Genomic DNA, 17,961 nt, shown 5'->3' with positions numbered 1-17,961 from the left:
TGTGTGTGTGTGTGTGTGTGTTCTAGTTTAATCTTCCTCTACCTCCTCCTCTCTCTCTCTCTCTCTCTCTCTCTCTCTCTCTCTCTCTCTCTCTCTTCCAATAGCACACAACCCGTTCTTCCCTCCTCCTCCTCCTCTTCCTCTTCCTCTCTCTCTCTCTCTCTCTCTCTCTCTCTCTCTCTCTCTCTCTCTCTCTCTTCTCCTCCTCCTCCTCTTTCTTCCAATACCACACAACCCATACTTCCCTCCTCCACCTCCTCCTCTTCCACCTCCTCTTCCACCACCTCATCCACCTCCTCTTCCACAGGTATCCGAGGCCAGTCCGAGCGTCTGTCCCTTACTGGAGGTCCTGGCGCGGCACCTCCACACACTCCGCGACACCCTGGCAACTCCACTCTTCCACAGGCTCTGGGTGGAGGTGGCGGAGACTCTGGATAAGGTATGTGGAAGAGAGAGAGAGAGAGAGAGAGAGAGAGAGAGAGAGAATGGTAGAAGGAATGAAGGTGGGAGAAGAAGTAGAGAGAGAGAGAGGATTCTGAGTGGAAGAGAGAGAGAGAGAGAGAGAGATTTACATAGATTTACATAGAAAATCAGACCACACAGACCCCATGGTCCAGACTTGGTGGTCTGTCCTTAAACCTAAGTGATTTTACATTAATCAGAAGACTCCAAAACGTTGCATTTCTACTCTAGTTGATATTAAGTTGAAGGAAGTGACGGTCGAGCTTATTTTTGAAGGAGTCAATCGTGTTACACTGGACCACTGATGATGGGAGCTTATTCCATTCTCTCGCACAACGTTGGTGAAGAAAATTTGGTGCAGTCTGAATTTACTTGTCTACATCTGAGTTTTACGCCATTGTTCCTCGTGCGCAAAGTGTCATCGATCATAAACAATGTTGATCTGTCTACATTCGTGAAACCATTAAGTATTTTAAAACATTCGATCAGTTTTCCTCGGAGGCGACGTTTCAAGAGAGAACATGTTAAGGGTGGAAAGCCTTTCTTCGTAGGATTTGTTGCGCAAGGAAGGGATAATTTTCGTTGCTTGACGCTGAACACCTTCTAATTTAGCAATATCCTTTGCATGGTGAGGAGACCAAAACTGTACCGCATATTCCAAGTGGGTCTGACTAAACTGTTGTAGAGCGGGAGTATTACATCTTTATTCTTAAATAAAAAGTTTCTTTTAATGAAGCCCAACATTCTGTTCGCTTTATTTGCTGCATCGATGCATTGCTGTGAGAATTTGAGGTTTGACGCGATTTTGACCCCCAAGTCCTTGACGCATTGAACGCTTTGAGTTTAACGCCGCGCATTTCGTAATCAAACTTTTATTCCTCGTTCCAACTTGAAGGACCTGGCACTTGTCTACGTTAAAGGGCATCTCCCATCTATCCGACCAAGCTGAAATTTTGTGCAAATCCTCTTGGAGGCTTTGCCTGTCTTCGTCAGTGAGAACCGAGTTACCAATCTTTGTGTCGTCTGCAAATTTACTAATGCGGTTATTGAGTCCAACATCCACGTCGTTGATGTAAATAATGAAGAGCACTGGGCCAAGAACCGAGCCCTGAGGGACGCCACTAGTGACCGGCGCCCACTCTGAGTTAAATCCGTCAATCACTACTCTTTGTTGTCTGTTGCTCAACCAATTCGCGATCCATTGGTTTACCTGACCGTCAATACCTATTTGTTTTAATTTGTAAAGTAATTTATGATGCGGGACTTTATCAAACGCTTTCTGGAAATCAAGATAGACTACGTCCAGTGATTTGGTTACGTCATAAACAGTGAAGAGGTCGTTATAAAAGGTTAATAGATTTGATAGGCAGGATCTTTTGTTTCGGAAGCCATGTTGTGAGTCCCCAATTAATGAGTGGCTTTCAAGGTAACTCACAATTTTGTCTCTAATTATGCCCTCAAGTAGCTTACCTACAACCGAAGTTAGACTAATGGGCCTGTAATTACCTGGTACTTTTTTGTCTCCTTTCTTAAAAATCGGTGTCACGTTAGCCTTTTTCCAATCTGAAGGGACAATGCCTTGTCGCAAGGACATATTGAATACGGTTGTGAGGGAGGAGAGTATTTCGCTCTTTGTTTCTTTCAGCAGAGTTGGATATACTTTATCAGGTCCAGGACTTTTATTTGTTTTAAGTGAATGGAGAGCTTTAAGGACTTCATCGGGTTTTATTTCAAAGTTAGACAATGCATGCTCGGGATTTACATTAGTACTGGTGTTGGTGGTGATGGTGGGTGGACTGTTATTATTAAACACCGAGGAAAAGTAATTATTTAATAGGTTTGCAACGTGTTGGCTGTCAGTCACTAGTGCACCGTCGCTGTTTATTAAAGGTCCAATTCCACTTCTGATCGCCTTTCTGTTGTTTATGTAACTGAAGAAGGATTTCGGATTATTTTTACAGTTGGCTGCAATATTTTCTTCATATCTACGCTTTGCCTGATGCACTAATCTTTTTACTCGTCGCCTTGCATCATTGTAAAGTCTAATGTTTTCGGGCGTGCTTTGGTCTTTCTTTAACCTGTAAGACAATTTTCTCTCCTTGACTGAGTGTTTAATTTCGCTATTAAACCAAGGTGGACTTTTATTAGTGTTAATTCGCACAAGGGGACAAATGTGTCCTGCTGAGTGAGTAAGTGATTTTTAAAGTTTAGCCAGGCGTCCTCTGCATTGCCGTCATCTGATAGTTGCATATCTATTAGTTTTCGTCGGATTTCTGAAGTTGGCTCTTTGAAATTGGGCACCTTAACTTTATTTTCAGTCACCGATGTTTGAGCTCTAATGTCAACGCGCACTAGTTTATGATCGCAGGAACCGAGGTGTTCTCCTACCGTGACATTACTGACTAGGTTATCTTGGGTCGCTATAACAAGGTCAAGTATGTTATTTTGTCGAGTTGGTTCAGAAACCATTTGGCTTAGATAATTTTCCTCTAGAAATTGATCATTCTATGGGACTCACCTTCTGTACCCGACAGTGTCGCCCAGTCGATATGGGGAGGTTAAAGTCTCCTAGTATCAGTGAGTCGCTGTTATTAAGTGACTGCCTTAAGACGCTGTACATTTCAAGATCGCCATCAAGTGATTGCCCGGAGGCCTGTAAGTGACAGATATATTTAAATTGACTTTTGCAATGTTTACTCGCGCACAAATGTTCAACGTTACTGTTTCTTGGTGTTTTGTCAGTAGGTTGCAAGTAGCTTTTGACAAAAGGGCGACACCACCCCTCTACGGTTTACACGATCATTGTTGAAGAATCTGTAGCCATCTATGTTATATTAGGAACTTAAATCAATATTAGTGGTGTCGATAAATGTTTCGGTTATAGCAATTACGTCAAAGTTTTCTGTCAGAGCAAGACATCGCAGTTCATCAAATTTGTTTCTTAGGCTACGCATTGAAACTAAGGACTCTTAGGTTATCTTGAAGCTTGGTAATAGAGTTACTGGAGGGTTCAATGTTACGAGTCTGTTGCGGTGTGAGGTGTCTATTTACACGGGCGGGATGGAAGGACGTGGCTGAGAGTCGTGTTTTGTTGTCTGGCGTTACGCACGGCGTTGTTGAGGAGCCTTCCAAATCTGGCTGCCCGATGGGGACAGGTGTATGTCCCTTTGGAAAAGTCTACTCTGGCCGTAGAAATCGTTCCAGGCGTTAAAGAATTGACGTCAAGCTCTCCGCAGAGAGTCTGCAGGCGGTTGTTGAGGCTGAAGGCCTTACTGTAGAAATCGCCCTCATCCCATGTCCGTGGTAGAATTCCTGAAATCAAAATATTAGGGGATTTAGTCTTATACTGCTGGATGAGCCTACGGTACTTGTCCAGCAGTTCCTCAGACCGGTCGTGGTGACGTCGTTTGTACCTGTGTGGAGAACAAAGAGTGAGTCATTAGAGGCCTCAGCGGAGACCTCGTCCAGGGCAGCTGTGATGTCGCCAACACCAGCTCCAGGATAACAGTAGTTACGCCTACGACGGGGACTCTGCCACAGAATTCAACCACCTGATGGCGAATCATAGAGTCACCGACCAAGAAGGTGCTCTGTTCCTCGTCCTCCTCCTCCAGTATGGCAAATCTGTTGTAGCAATGAGTAGGATAAATGGCTCTAGGGGCGGGTCTGGCTCCTCCTCTCACGGGGTGAAGCATTCAGCGTCAGCTCTACCGGTTCCTGTGACGTGCCTTCTTGGAAGGTGGCTGGGCATCGAGTGCAGGTGAGGAGGGTGATGAGGCGTCAATTGCAGGAGGGGCGACGATGTTGGCCTGGATAAACTCCTGCAAGGTATCAACAGTACTTGTTAGTTCGGTGATCTTCTTCTCGCCAGCCGTTAGCCTTTCGTCCTGATGAAGGAGTCTCGTTTCCATCTGCTGAGTCAACAGGCAGATCTTGCAGACGGTCGATCGTCCTGAGAAGAAATGACCAGAGAAGTTTCCTGTGCAAGTCGAACATTTCTTTAGCGCCATCTTGGTAAGGAGGAGGTATCTATATATTTGCTTTGCTTTTCTTTTAAGTCAGGGCAGAGGGACCGTGCATGAATAAGCGAGAGAGAGAGTGAGAGAGAGAGAGAGAGAGAGAGAGAGAGAGAGAGAGAGAGAGAGGAAGGGATGGAGGGAGGAAGAGGGCGAAGGAAAGGGGGAGAGAGAGGGTGGGAACGAGATAGGGAGTGAGGAAGGAGAGACAGAGAGGGCAAGTGGGGGTAGTAATGAGAGAGAGGGGGGGGCAATGGAGAGGGAGGCGAGAGAGAGAGAGAGAGAGAGAGAGAGAGAGAGAGAGAGAGAGAGAGAGAGAGAGAGAGAGAGAGAGAGGAAAGGGGGAGAGAGAGAGGGTGGGAACGAGATCGGGTGGAGGAAGGAGAGACAGAGAGGGGCAAGTGGGGGTAGTAATGAGAGAGAGAGAGAGGAGGGGCAATGGAGAGGGAGGCGAGAGAAGAGGAGGAGCGAAACGCGAGAGGGAGGGAGGAGGATTACTGGTCTCTGGGGAATAATCTGGTCAAGTCAGGTCAGGTAGGTCTGAACACCTGCGTATGAAGTGGCGTCAGTGGAATCTGGAAATATATAAAGAATGTATGGAAAGAGTGTAACACTGTGTTTTGTGTATAGGTGTATATATGTTTTACAGGCGCTACTGCGAGAGGGTAGATACAGGCGGAGAGAGGTAGTAAAAATAAGGGCAACACTTAATCCTGTCCAATGGTCGGAAGCACGTGGTCGCACAGCAACAGCACACCTCTGCGGGCAGCTAACTCGGTTGACAATAAGCAGTACGCAGCACGACGCGAAATAGCACACGCACACAGCACAGCAAGATCTACAGTACAGTTCAGTACAGCCAGGGCAGGTTGGCGAGGCCAGAGAGGTGGATGGGAGAGGAGGGTTTGACCTCTCGGGGGTGAGAGAGAGCTGACTGAGAGAGAGAGAGAGAGAGAATATGTCTAGTGTTTTTTTTTTTCTTTCTATTCCTTTCTTTTCCCTTCCCTTCTCTTCCCTTCCCTTCCCTTCCCTTCCCTTCCCTTCCCTTCCCTTCCCTTCCCTTCCCTTCCCTATCCTTCCCTTTCCTTCTCTTCCCTTCCCTTCCCTTCCCTTCCTTTCCTTTCCTTTCCTCCTCTTCCTCTCCATTTTTCTCTTCCTTCCATCTTTCTTTCCTTTCTCTCTCTCTCTCTCTCTACTCCACTCTACTCTTCCATCCACCTACTTTCTCTCTCTCTTTTCTCTCCATTCCTCCACTCAGTTTCCTCTTTCCCATTCACATTCCTCCTCCTCTCCCTTCCATCTTTCTTTCCTCTCTCTCTCTCTCTCTCTCTCTCTCTCTCTGCTCTTTCATCCACCAACCTTCTCTCTCCATTCATTCACTCAGTTTCCTCTCTCCATCCACTCTCTTCCGCTCTCCCTCCACTCACCTCCCTGAGATATACAAACAGCACCCTCCCTCTCCCTCAGTACGTGCTGGAAGAGGTGGTTCTGGAGACGAGGTTCAGCCACGCCGGAGCCCACCAGTTCAAGTTCGACATGACCCGTGCGCTGTTCCCAATCTTCGGAGAGTTCACGCAGCGCCCGGAGAACTACTTCCGCAGGTGTGTGTGTGTGTGTGTGTGTGTGTGTTAACCTGTTCTCTATACCTAATATGTGTTTTGCTTACCATAATCATTCCCTCTGTAGTTAAACTTTACAACATTCACACGCTGACGCAAAATTCAACATCCTTCTCTCACGCTCACAACCAAGAGCCTGGGTTCGATTCCCGGGCGAGTGGAGAAATTTGGGCGGCTTTTCCGATACCCTACGCCCCTGTCCACCCCCCAGCAGTGAATGGGTACCAGGTATTAATCGGGGGTTGTGTCCTGTCTCCTGGGGTCTGTTCCCTTCTCCTATAATTCCTTCCCCTTCTGTCTCTCTCCGGCATATGACCACAGATGTTGCGCCCACTAAACCAAACTTCCCAACTTTTCCTTCTCCTATAATTCCTTCCCCTTCTGTCTCCCTCCGGCATATGACCACAGATGTTGCGCCGACTAAACCAAACTTTCCAACTTTTCCTTCTCCTATAATTCCTTCCCCTTCTGTCTCTCTCCGGCATATGACCACAGATGCTGCGCCCACTAAACCAAACTTCCCAACTTTTCCTTCTCCTATAATTCCTTCCTTCTCTCTCCGCATATGACCACAGATGCTATACCATTAAACCAAACTTTCCAACTTTTCCTTCTCCTATAATTCCTTCCCCTTCTGTCCCTGTCCAGCATATGACCACAGATGTTGTGCCCACTAAACCAAACTTTCAAACTTTGCCTTCTCCTATAATTCCTTCCCCTTCTGTCTCTCTCCGGCATATGACCACAGATGTTGCGCCGACTAAACCAAACTTTCCAACTTTTCCTTCTCCTATAATTCCTTCCCCTTCTGTCTCTCTCCAGCATATGACCACAGATGTTGCGCCGACTAAACCAAACTTTACAACTTTTCCTTCTATAATTCCTTCTCCTTCTGTCTCTCTCCGGCATATGACCACAGATGTTGCGCCCACTAAACCAAACTTTACAACTTTTCCTTCTATAATTCCTTCTCCTTCTGTCTCTCTCCGGCATATGACCACAGATGTTGCGCCGACTAAACCAAACTCTACAACTTTTCCTTCTATAATTCCTTCCCCTTCTGTCTCTCTCCGGCATATGACCACAGATGCTGCGCCCACTAAACCAAACTTCCCAACTTTTCCTTCTCCTATAATTCCTTCCCCTTCTGTCTCTCTCCGGCATATGACCACAGATGCTGCGCCCATTAAACCAAACTTTCCAACTTTTCCTTCTCCTATAATTCCTTCCCCTTCTGTCCCTGTCCAGCATATGACCACAGATGTTGTGCCCACTAAACCAAACTTTCAAACTTTGCCTTCTCCTATAATTCCTTCCCCTTCTGTCTCTCTCCAGCATATGACCACAGATGTTGCGCCGACTAAACCAAACTTTCCAACTTTTCCTTCTATAATTCCTTCCCCTTCTGTCTCCCTCCGGCATATGACCACAGATGTTGCGTCCACTAAACCAAACTTCCCAACTTTTCCTTCTATAATTCCTTCCCCTTCTGTCTCCCTCCGGCATATGACCACAGATGTTGCGCCGACTAAACCAAACTTTCCAACTTTTCCTTCTATAATTCCTTCCCCTTCTGTCTCTCTCCGGCATATGACCACAGATGTTGCGCCGACTAAACCAAACTTTCCAACTTTTCCTTCTATAATTCCTTCCCCTTCTGTCTCTCTCCGGCATATGACCACAGATGTTGCGCCGACTAAACCAAACTTTACAACTTTTCCTTCTATAATTCCTTCTCCTTCTGTCTCTCTCCGGCATATGACCACAGATGTTATTCGACTAAACCAAACTTTACAACTTTTCCTTCTATAATTCCTTCCTTCTGTCTCTCTCCGGCATATGACCACAGATGTTTACCGACTAAACCAAACTTTCCAACTTTTCCTTCTATAATTCCTTCCCCTTCTGTCTCCCTCCGGCATATGACCACAGATGTTGCGCCGACTAAACCAAACTTTACAACTTTTCCTTCTATAATTCCTTCCCCTTCTGTCTCTCTCCGGCATATGACCACAGATGTTGCGCCGACTAAACCAAACTCTACAACTTTTCCTTCTATAATTCCTTCCCCTTCTGTCTCTCTCCGGCATATGACCACAGACGTTGCGCCCACTAAACCAAACTTTCCAACTTTTCCTTCTATAATTCCTTCCCCTTCTGTCTCTCTCCGGCATATGACCACAGATGTTGCGTCCACTAAACCAAACTTCCCAACTTTTCCTTCTCCTATAATTCCTTCCCCTTCTGTCTCCCTCCAGCATATGACCACAGACGTTGCGCCGACTAAACAAAACTTTACAACTTTTCCTTCTATAATTCCTTCCCCTTCTGTCTCTCTCCGGCATATAACCACAGATGTTGCGCTGACTAAACCAAACTTTACAACTTTTCCTTCTCTCTCTCTCACAGGATTAAGGAGTCCACCATCCTCCTCACTCTCCCGCTGCCCACTGTTCTGCTGCTCCAAGACGCCCTCAACACCACCAGCACCAGCGAGGGGGGCGTGGTGGTGGTGGTGCCCCCGCGGCGAGCCCTGGGGGAGCACGGGGTGACCCTTCTCGCACCCTCCGAGGCGTCGGCTGTCTTGAACGCCAGGATTTATGATTTGGAGTAGAGAGTGTGTGTGTGTGTGTGTGTGTGTGTGTGTGTGTGTGTTTTACCTTTCTTTGTCTCCTTTTCTTCCTCTTCCTCCTCCTCCTCCTCTTCCTACTTTTTCTTCCTCCTCCTCCTCCTCCTCCTTCTTCTTCTCTCAGTTTCTTCTTCCTCCTCTTCCTTCTTCTCTCAATCTCTTCTTTATTTTTCTTTTTTCCTTGTCCTCTCCTCCTCCTCCTCCATCTCTTCCTCCTCCTCCTCCTCTCAATCTCTTCTTCTTCCTCTTCTTCTCAATCTTCTCCTCCTCATTTTACCTCCATTTTTTCTCTTTACCTTCTTCTCTCCATCTCCTTTTCCTCCTCTTTCTTACCCTCTCCGTTATCTCAATCTCTCTCTCTCTCTCTCTCTTTCTAATATTTATCTTCCTTTCTCTTCCTTTTCATTCTCTCTCTCATTCCTTCTCTCTAATATTTCTCTCTCCTTCATTCACTCTCTCTCTCTCTCTCTCTCTCTCTCTCTCTCTCTACTAATTCTCTCTCTCTTCATTTTCATTCTAAATCTCTTTCTCTATCTGTCTTTCTTCCCTTCTCTCTCTCTCTCTCTGTTCCTCTTTCTCCTTTGCTTCATTATCTCCCATTCTTCTTCTTCTCTCTCTCACTCTCTCTCTCTCTCTCTCTCTCTCTCTCTCTCTCTCTCTCTCTCTCTCTCTCTCTCTTTTGTTTTAATCCTCTTGCCTCTTCCATTCTCTCTCTCTCTCTCTCTCTAATATTCCTTTTCTCTCTCATTCCCTCTCTCTTTAATATTCCTTTCATCTCTCTCTCTCTCTCTCTCTCTCTCTCTCTCTCTCTCTCTCTCCATCAAAGAAAGAGAGAGAGACACAAAACACACACACACACAAAGTAAGGACCACACATCATAATCAAACACATAAGCTTATTAAGAAATCATTTTAATATGGAATAATAACACACGTACACACACACAAACACACACAGTACCTTGCTCTCTCTCTCTCTCTCTCTCTCTCTCTCTAGGCATTCTGTTGGCTTCCGAGCGGGTTTTTGACAACAATTATTACAGAATCGCCTCGTAGGAACATTTTCTGGATGTACCTGAAAGAGAGAGAGAGTGAGTGAGTGAGTGAGTGAGTGAGAGAGAGCGAGCAAGTGTGTGTGTGTGCGTGAGATAGTAAGTTTGTGAGAGAGAGAGAGATTTAAGTAGAGAAAATTTAGTTAGTTAAAGAAAAAAAATTGTGTGTGAATATGAGAGAGAGAGAGATTTCAGTAGAGAAAATTAAGTTAGTAAAAGAAAAAAAATCTGTATATGAGAGAGAGAGAGAGAGAGAGAGAGAGAGGAGGGGTCATGTAAGTGTCTGGGGGGGGTTGTCAACATACTGTGGGGGGGACATCCTGTGGGTCCTGAGAGAGAGAGAGAGAGAGAGAGAGAGAGAGAGAGAGAGAGAGAGAGAGAGAGAGACACTGTGAATAGAGTTAGTTTTGCTGTGTGTGTTAAGCAAAGGAAATAAATGTTAAAATATATATCAAAGTAATTATTCACATCAACTATTACTATTATTATTATTACTGTTATTATTATGTTATTAAAGCATTAAACATATCAACCGTTTTCTCTCCTCCCATCCTCACCTCTCCCTGTTAACCGGCTTGGCCTTCTTCTGTCCCTTGGCGGTCTTGGGTTGCTCCATCCAGATCTCCGTCACCTGCTCCAGCACCATGTTGAAATGACGGTCAAAGGCCTTCACGCGTCCCAGCAGCTTCTTGTTGTTCCGGCAGTTGATGAGGACCTGCCGAGGGGGGAAGGAGGATTAGAGGGTGTTAGAGAGAGGGGGGAAAAGTTGTAAAGTTTTGTTTAGTCGGCGCAACATCTGTGGTCATATGCCGGAGAGAGACAGAAGGGGAAGGAAAAGTTGGAAGTTTTGTTTAGTGGGCGCAACATCTGTGGTCATATGCCGGAGAGAGACAGAAGGGGAAGGAAAAGTTGGAAAGTTTTGTTTAGTGGGCGCAACATCTGTGGTCATATGCCGGAGAGAGACAGAAGGGGAAGGAAAAGTTGGAAAGTTTTGTTTAGTCGGCGCAACATCTGTGGTCATATGCCGGAGAGAGACAGAAGGGGAAGGAATTATAGGAGAAGGGAACAGACCCCAGGAGACGGGACACAACCCCCGATTAATACCTGGTACCCATTCACTGCTGGGTGGACAGGGGCGTAGGGTATCGGAAAAGTTGGAAAGTTTTGTTTAGTCGGTGCAACATCTGTGGTCATATGCCGGAGAGAGACAGAAGGGGAAGGAATTATAGGAGAAGGGAACAGACCCCAGGAGACGGGACACAACCCCCGATTAATACCTGGTACCCATTCACTGCTGGGGGGTGGACAGGGGCGTAGGGTATCGGAAAAGCCGCCCAAATTTTTCCACTCCGCCTGGGAATCGAACCCAGGCTCTCTTGGTTGTGAGTCGAGTGTGCTAACCACTGCACCACGAAGCCCCCGGGGGAAGGAGGATTAGAGAGAGAGAGAGAGAGAGAGAGAGAGAGAGAGAGAGAGACCAAACCAACCTTCCTAATAACTGGATAACTTTATTGTCAGTTTGCAACATAACAATGCATACAAATTGAAATTCTTTGTGGCTATAGCAGCTCCATATTACAATAAGTTCCTAAAAAAGATGTAAAATTACTATAAATGTAAAGTTAATTGAAATGTGAAATCACTAAAAAACACAATCACAGGCCCCAACACACTTTCACACATTCTCACAATTATCAGAATCTAACTCTTTAAACGATAACTATAAATGGGTTTCGTTACTGGAGCCCAGAAGACGGTTTTGGGGTAGGAAGTCGGGAAATGTGAGCGGCTGAGTACGACAATCTGGAAACATTGCCCTGTCACTATCATGTATTCAAATGATTAAAGAGTACGATGCCTCTTGGTACAAATTTTTTATATCTGTCTGTGCGTTGAGTGGCCAGAGTTAACCTTCTGCCGGACCTAAGGAGTGTGTGGAGGGAGAGACAGGGAGAGGAAAGATGTTGGAAGAAGAGAGATGCAGGGAGGAGATATGAAAGGAAGGAATGATACTGGAGAGAGAGAGAGAGAGAGAGAGAGAGGGGGGAAAGACATTGGAATGAGAGAGGGGGAGGGTTAGAAATACTGTTATAAGATGTATTCCTGGCCCCCCTCTCTCTCTCTCTCTCATTAATCCTCCTCTTCATCCATCTCTCTGTCCCTCCATCAAAGAGAGAGAGAGAAGATAACACAAGCTATCTCTCGCTGTCCCTCCATCAAAGAGAGAGAGAGAGAGAGAGAGAATAACACACTATCTGAGTAAGGGGGTCTCTGTCGTCCCTGCTCCCAACACATTCGCCAAGGTTCAGAAGATATCGTCACCCTTGCATAATTTTACGGTCTGGTTTTGTGATCAACTGAAAAATTAAGTCCGTCACTACAGTTTTAAAATACTGAACTTCATCGACTTGTCCATTCAGTGAAGGCAAAATCCCAGACAATCGAAGCGGAAGGGTTAATAAAGCCTGAAGTAGATCTCTCAAAGTCATCCATGCACATTAAAGATACATACCAAAGATTTTTCTGTCTTCCAATACTTTCACACACACACACACACACACACACACCTGAGTATTGTTCTGCACACTCTCGTTGAGGATGCGCAATGGCCCCGTCGCAAACTCCTCCCGCTCCAGCGCTGACAGCTCCTCCGGCGTCATGTCACTGCGCCTCTTCTGTGCCACGCTGCGGAGGGAGGGAAGTGTGAGGCGGAGGCGGAGGTGGAATACAAAAAACAAAGGGTCGTATTTTAAAACATTTCGTCGCCCAAGTTCACGTATTTGACAAGGCTTTCGTAGGAGTTTGGGGCATTTCCAGGGGTAGTTTCCTGACCCTGGTGGTAGTTTGACTGTTCTTCTGTATCATGAGCCTAAAAAAACACTCATTAGAAGCTGAATGATCCCTTCTTTGACCTTAAGAAATAGGTGAAGTGAGGGGCGAGAGTGTCTAATAGGGCCAGTTCCACAGTTCCCCATGATGGGTTAGTAAGCTCCCAAACCAATACCAGAGCCTTCAAAATTTCCTTGTATAGTGTCTGGTGTTTATATTCAAGTCCACAGTTCCCCATGATGGGTTAGTAAGCTCCCAAACCAATATCAGAGCCTTCAAAATTTCCTTGTATAGTGTCTGGTGTTTATATTCAGTTCCACAGTTCCCCATGATGGGTTAGTAAGCTCCCAAACCAATACCAGAGCCTTCGAAATTTCCTTGTATAGTGTCTGGTGTTTAAATTTAAGTTCACAAATCTGACGAAACTATACAGGAAAAGTCTTGTGTGTTTAGTGTGGCATCGAAGACCTCACCATTTTGGATTGTATGGGATCCTATAGTTTGGTTCGGGCTGTTACGAAGACACTGTGCTGGACTGTGAAATCAGCTCATAATAACAACCAAAGAGAACAGACAAGAGATTCCCCATTAAGTCAGTTCCTCAGGCAATGATAAAAAGGAATGATGATGAGCGAGGCAGGATATTTAGAATTACACGATGTCAAACTCCACACTGTGACGGGTGAAATTAGATAAAAATAAATAAATAAATAAATAAATAAAAATCAATGTTATACCAAGTACGAAGCGTGTAGAGTTGATGGTTATATTTCAGAAGTACACCCACCACATACTTTTCACAGCAAGTGGGAAATTTAAGTAGAGAGAGAGAGAGAGAGAGAGAGAGAGAGAGAGAGAGTGTGTGTACCTGTGAAATAGCTACCCACCGCACTTGTCAATTAAGCATCTGCCGTGTGTGTGTGTGTGTGTGTGTGTAAGGAAAGGGAACCAACAGATATGAACCGTGAGAGAGAGAGAGAGAGAAGCACTGTGAATACAATTAGTTTTGGTGTGTGTGATAAATGACAAAAAATAGATGGATATTGAGGAAAAAAATACAGTTAGCTATGAAATTACAGAAGTACACCCACCCAAAAAAAAACAGCAATGGAGGAAAAACTAATTGTATACCAAACATAGATAGACTGGGGAATGAATATGTTAATAAAAGTATAGAATTGCACCCACCACCAGCCACCGACAACCAAACTTAACCTAACCTGAATATGAAGATGATAAAACTATAGAATTGCACCCATCACCAACCAAAGTGTGTAGTGCAACCAAACTGGGTAATTATTGAGATTCACTCTGCGCCCCCAAAATACAATATTACACCTCCATATTGTACTTAAGGGAGGAAATCCATGTCCCTTAACCATAATATGAAGGCGGAAAAACTTAAAAGTAAAGAAAGAGTAGTGAAGGTTTTGGAAAGGCTTGTTATACATACACGACGCTTTGATTTGATGGCGGCCATTGGGAAGTGAGCAGTGTTGCCAACGACCAGGTTAGCGATGGTACGTTTAGTTAACAATTAACCACGCGTACCATCGCTAACCGGATCATTGGCAACACTGCTAACAATTTAGTGATAATTATAAACTTTTCTATATACGTGCCATAAACGGATCATTGTAACACTGCTCGCTTCCCAATATGGCCGCCACCAAAACAAAGCGTCGTGTGTGTATAACAAGCCTTTTCACAACCTGTACAACTTTTTCTTTACTTTTAAGTTTCTTCGCCTTCATATTATGGCTAAGGGACATGGATTTCCTCCCTTAAGTACAATATGGAGGTGTAATATTGTATTTTGGGGGCGCAGAGTGAATCTCAATAATTACCCAGTTTGGTTGCACTACACACTTTGGCTGGTGATGGGTGCAATTCTATAGTTTTACCATCTTCATATTCAGGTTAGGTTAAGTTTGGTTGTTGGTGGCTGGTGGTGGGTGCAATTCTATAGTTTTACCATCTTCATATTCAGGTTAGGTTAAGTTTGGTTGTTGGTGGCTGGTGGTGGGTGCAATTCTATAGTTTTACCATCTTCATATTCAGGTTAGGTTAAGTTTGGTTGTTGGTGGCTGGTGGTGGGTGCAATTCTATAGTTTTACCATCTTCATATTCAGGTTAGGTTAAGTTTGGTTGTTGGTGGCTGGTGATGGGTGCAATTCTATAGTTTTACCATCTTCATATTCAGGTTAGGTTAAGTTTGGTTGTTGGTGGCTGGTGATGGGTGCAATTCTATAGTTTTACCATCTTCATATTCAGGTTAGGTTAAGTTTGGTTGTTGGTGGCTGGTGGTGGGTGCAATTCTATAGCTAACTAAACGTACCATCGCTAACCGGAACATTGGCAACACTGCTCGCTTCCCAATATGGCCGCCACCAAAACAAAGCGTCGTGTGTGTATAACAAGCCTTTCCACAAACTTTACAACTTTTTCTTTACTTTTAAGTTTCTCCGCCTTCATGTTATGGTTAAGGGACATGGATTTCCTCCCTTAAGTACAATATGGAGGCGTGGTATTGTATTTTTGAGGCGCGGAGTGAATCTCAATAATTACCCCAAACTTAACCTAACCTAAATATGAAGATGATAAAACTATGGAATTACACCCACCACCAGCCACCGACAACCAAAGTGTGTGTAGTGCAACCAAACTTAACCTAACATTAAATTATCTCTCCCCTCCTCCATTTCTCCCTTAAATACCCTCATTAGCACCCTTATCAATCACTCCCTAGGGTCACTGAGGGCTAAATTACCTTATGTTATCAAATTTTCTCTCCCCTCCTCCATTTCTCCCTTAAATACCCCCATTAGCACCCTTATCAATCACTCCCTAGGGTCATTAAGGGCTAAATTACCTTATGTTATCAAATTCTCTCTCCCCTCCTCCATTCTCCCTTAAATACCCCCATTAGCACCCTTATCAATCACTCCCTAGGGTCACTGAGGGCTAAATTACCTTATGTTATCAAATTTTCTCTCCCCTCCTCCATTTCTCCCTTAAATACCCCCATTAGCACCCTTATCAGTTACTCCCTAGGGTCATTAAGGGCTAAATTACCTTATGTTATCAAATTCTCTCTCCCCTCCCTTTTTCTCTCCCTCCCTCCATTACTTAACCTAAATTTCTCCCTTAATTGCCTCCCTTAAATACCCCCATTAGCACCCTTATTAATCACTCCCTAGGGTCATTGAGGGCTAAATTACCTTGTTATCAAATTCTCTCTCCCCTCCCTCCATTACTTTACCTAAATTTCTCCCTTAATTGTCTCCCTTAAATACCCCCATTAGCACCCTTATCAATCACTCCCTAGGGTCATTAAGGACTAAATTACCTTAAGTTATCAAAATCTCTCTCCCTTCCCTCTCTTTTTCTTTCCCTCCCTCCCTCCATTACTTTACCTCCATTTCTCCCTTAATTACCTCCCCTACATACCTCCATAAGCACCCTTGTTAATCACTCCCTAGGGTCATTAAGGACTAAATTACCTTATTAAATTATCTCCCTTTCTCTCTCCCTCCCTCCATTACTTGACCTCCATTTCTCCCTTAATTACCTCCCTTACATACCTCCATTAGCACCCTTGTTAATCACTCCCTAGGGTCATTAAGGGCTAAATTACCTTGTTATTAAATTATCTCCCTTTCTCTCTCCCTCCCTCCATTACTTTACCTAAATTTCTCCCTTAATTGCCTCCCTTAAATACCTCCATTAGCACCCTTATCAATCACTCCCTAGGGTCATTAAGGACTAAATTACCTTAAGTTATCAAAATCTCTCTCCCTTCCCTCTCTTTTTCTCTCCCTCCCTCCCTCCATTACTTTACCTCCATTTCTCCCTTAATTACCTCCCTTACATACCTCCATTAGCACCCTTGTAAATCACTCCCTAGGGTCATTAAGGACTAAATTACATTACAAAATTATTCCCCTCCTTCCCTCACCGGCCATATCCACCTCCCATAATTAACCCCCATTTTCCGCCATTATTACTTATCGATCCCCTTAATTACCCCCATTAATGCACGCGGCGGCTCGGCACGGGTCATTAGGGAGGTAATTTATACTCACGCCATGTTGGATGTTCAAGATAATGGACGATGAAGATATTAAAGGACTTGTGGGCGGCGAGGGAACGTTTTGATGCCGGTGACCCAGACCAAGACCAAGGGGACGCCTGTGTTCGGTTCTCTGCAATAGGACTTATAACGCGGGTAAATAGACTAAATCACCGTCTCTGTACGTGAATCAAAGTGTAATTTATTCTCATACACTATGTTTAACGTTATACATATGCTAAATACCGTAAAATTTAGGGTAAAGTGTTAAAAGTAGAACAAATATACGTATGCCACAGCCAGAGTCCGAACAAAATACATAGATTCAGAATAGAGTACGCAGTTGTTTGTTTATGCACAGGATCCCTAAATTTCCCTTATAAGCTTCTTTAAATTATATCTAGTCAATAGTAATATGTGATATACATATTAAAAGCCAAAAGAAGAGTAAATAAACTAATAAACGATGTTAAAACTTCAAAACATTTATATAACGTCTCCCTCACAGCCCCCATAGCTATTTACCCCACGAGGTCCTTCAAGACGAAAAAGATTATGACAAAGATGAAGAATAATCAAGAAAGAACAAATGTGATGATATAAAAAACAAAGAAGAGACTAAAAAGGAAAGGGAAATGCAGAAAGTGAATCAAAAGTAGGTTAAAAGGAACGAACTCGAGAAGGTAATTAAAAAGAAAAAACAAAATAGCTTGATGCAAATGTTACCCCGATACCTAAGGGTGATTACAGACACAAGATAACTCTGATGGAGGTCATGCTGGGGACCACACAGAGGCCTTAGACAAGCACCTACATACACTACAAAACACATGGCAACACGATTGACACATGCGGAACAGCGGTTATGAGGCCCAACATGAGACTGAAGGGACAGGGTGAACCTAAGTCTATATACACCAAGTCAAGTCACTCAGCTTCAAAACTGTGACCGGTACGCGTAGGAGGCGGTTTTGGGGCGGAGCACCGGGCGGGGATTGAACTCGCGTCCTTCTGAACGCGGCGCCGTCACTCTGTCGACTCAGCCACCACCTCCCCACTGATTAATTCATTGTTGGCGATTGTGAGTCCACAGGCCGTGGTGAAACACTCTCACACACACACACACACTCAGTACAAATTGTTGTTGAGGTAATTATACATCACCTTGTCCAGCACTCCGGTTGTCTGAAGCAGCGAGACACAATAAGCTCCCGCACTGAAGAAGGAGCCTCGACCCATGCAAGTCTCGGGGCTTACTGTTAACTCCTTGACTGCGGATTTC

General features: G+C 44.6%; 2 protein-coding genes across 2 annotated transcripts in view; one reads left to right on the top strand and one right to left on the bottom strand.

Annotated features, from left to right (window-relative positions):
• LOC126988571 (RAD50-interacting protein 1-like) overlaps positions 1-9,588 on the top strand; it is a 21,479-nt gene extending 11,891 nt beyond the window's left edge. The window contains exons 13-15 of the mRNA XM_050846902.1: positions 308-439; positions 5,946-6,079; positions 8,507-9,588. Coding sequence (XP_050702859.1) covers positions 308-439; positions 5,946-6,079; positions 8,507-8,711 — 471 coding nt within the window. The 3' untranslated portion in view covers positions 8,712-9,588. The remainder of the gene's footprint in view (positions 1-307; positions 440-5,945; positions 6,080-8,506) is intronic.
• A 32-nt stretch (positions 9,589-9,620) lies between these two features.
• LOC126988574 (small nuclear ribonucleoprotein Sm D2-like) lies at positions 9,621-16,852 on the bottom strand. The gene is made up of 4 exons (XM_050846907.1): positions 16,693-16,852; positions 12,346-12,463; positions 10,336-10,493; positions 9,621-9,801 (listed from the first exon to the last, which is right to left on the bottom strand). Exons 1-4 carry the CDS (start codon positions 16,695-16,697, stop codon positions 9,720-9,722), a joined length of 363 nt encoding a protein of 120 aa, XP_050702864.1. The 5' UTR covers positions 16,698-16,852; the 3' UTR covers positions 9,621-9,719.
• Between the last annotated feature and the right edge of the window lie 1,109 nt (positions 16,853-17,961).

This window comes from Eriocheir sinensis, chromosome 69, assembly GCF_024679095.1.
Source record: "Eriocheir sinensis breed Jianghai 21 chromosome 69, ASM2467909v1, whole genome shotgun sequence".
In the NCBI taxonomy this organism is placed as follows: domain Eukaryota; kingdom Metazoa; phylum Arthropoda; class Malacostraca; order Decapoda; family Varunidae; genus Eriocheir; species Eriocheir sinensis.
This window is presented reverse-complemented; position numbering and strand designations above follow the sequence as displayed.

Coding starts and splice junctions, on each gene's coding strand:
- LOC126988574 (XM_050846907.1), bottom strand. Junction 10,494..12,345: donor GTGTGCAGAACAATACTCAG/GTGTGTGTGTGT, acceptor CCCCCTCGGCAG/GTCCTCATCAACTGCCGGAA. Junction 9,802..10,335: donor AAGCCGGTTAACAGGGAGAG/GTGAGGATGGGA, acceptor TCTCTCTTTCAG/GTACATCCAGAAAATGTTCC.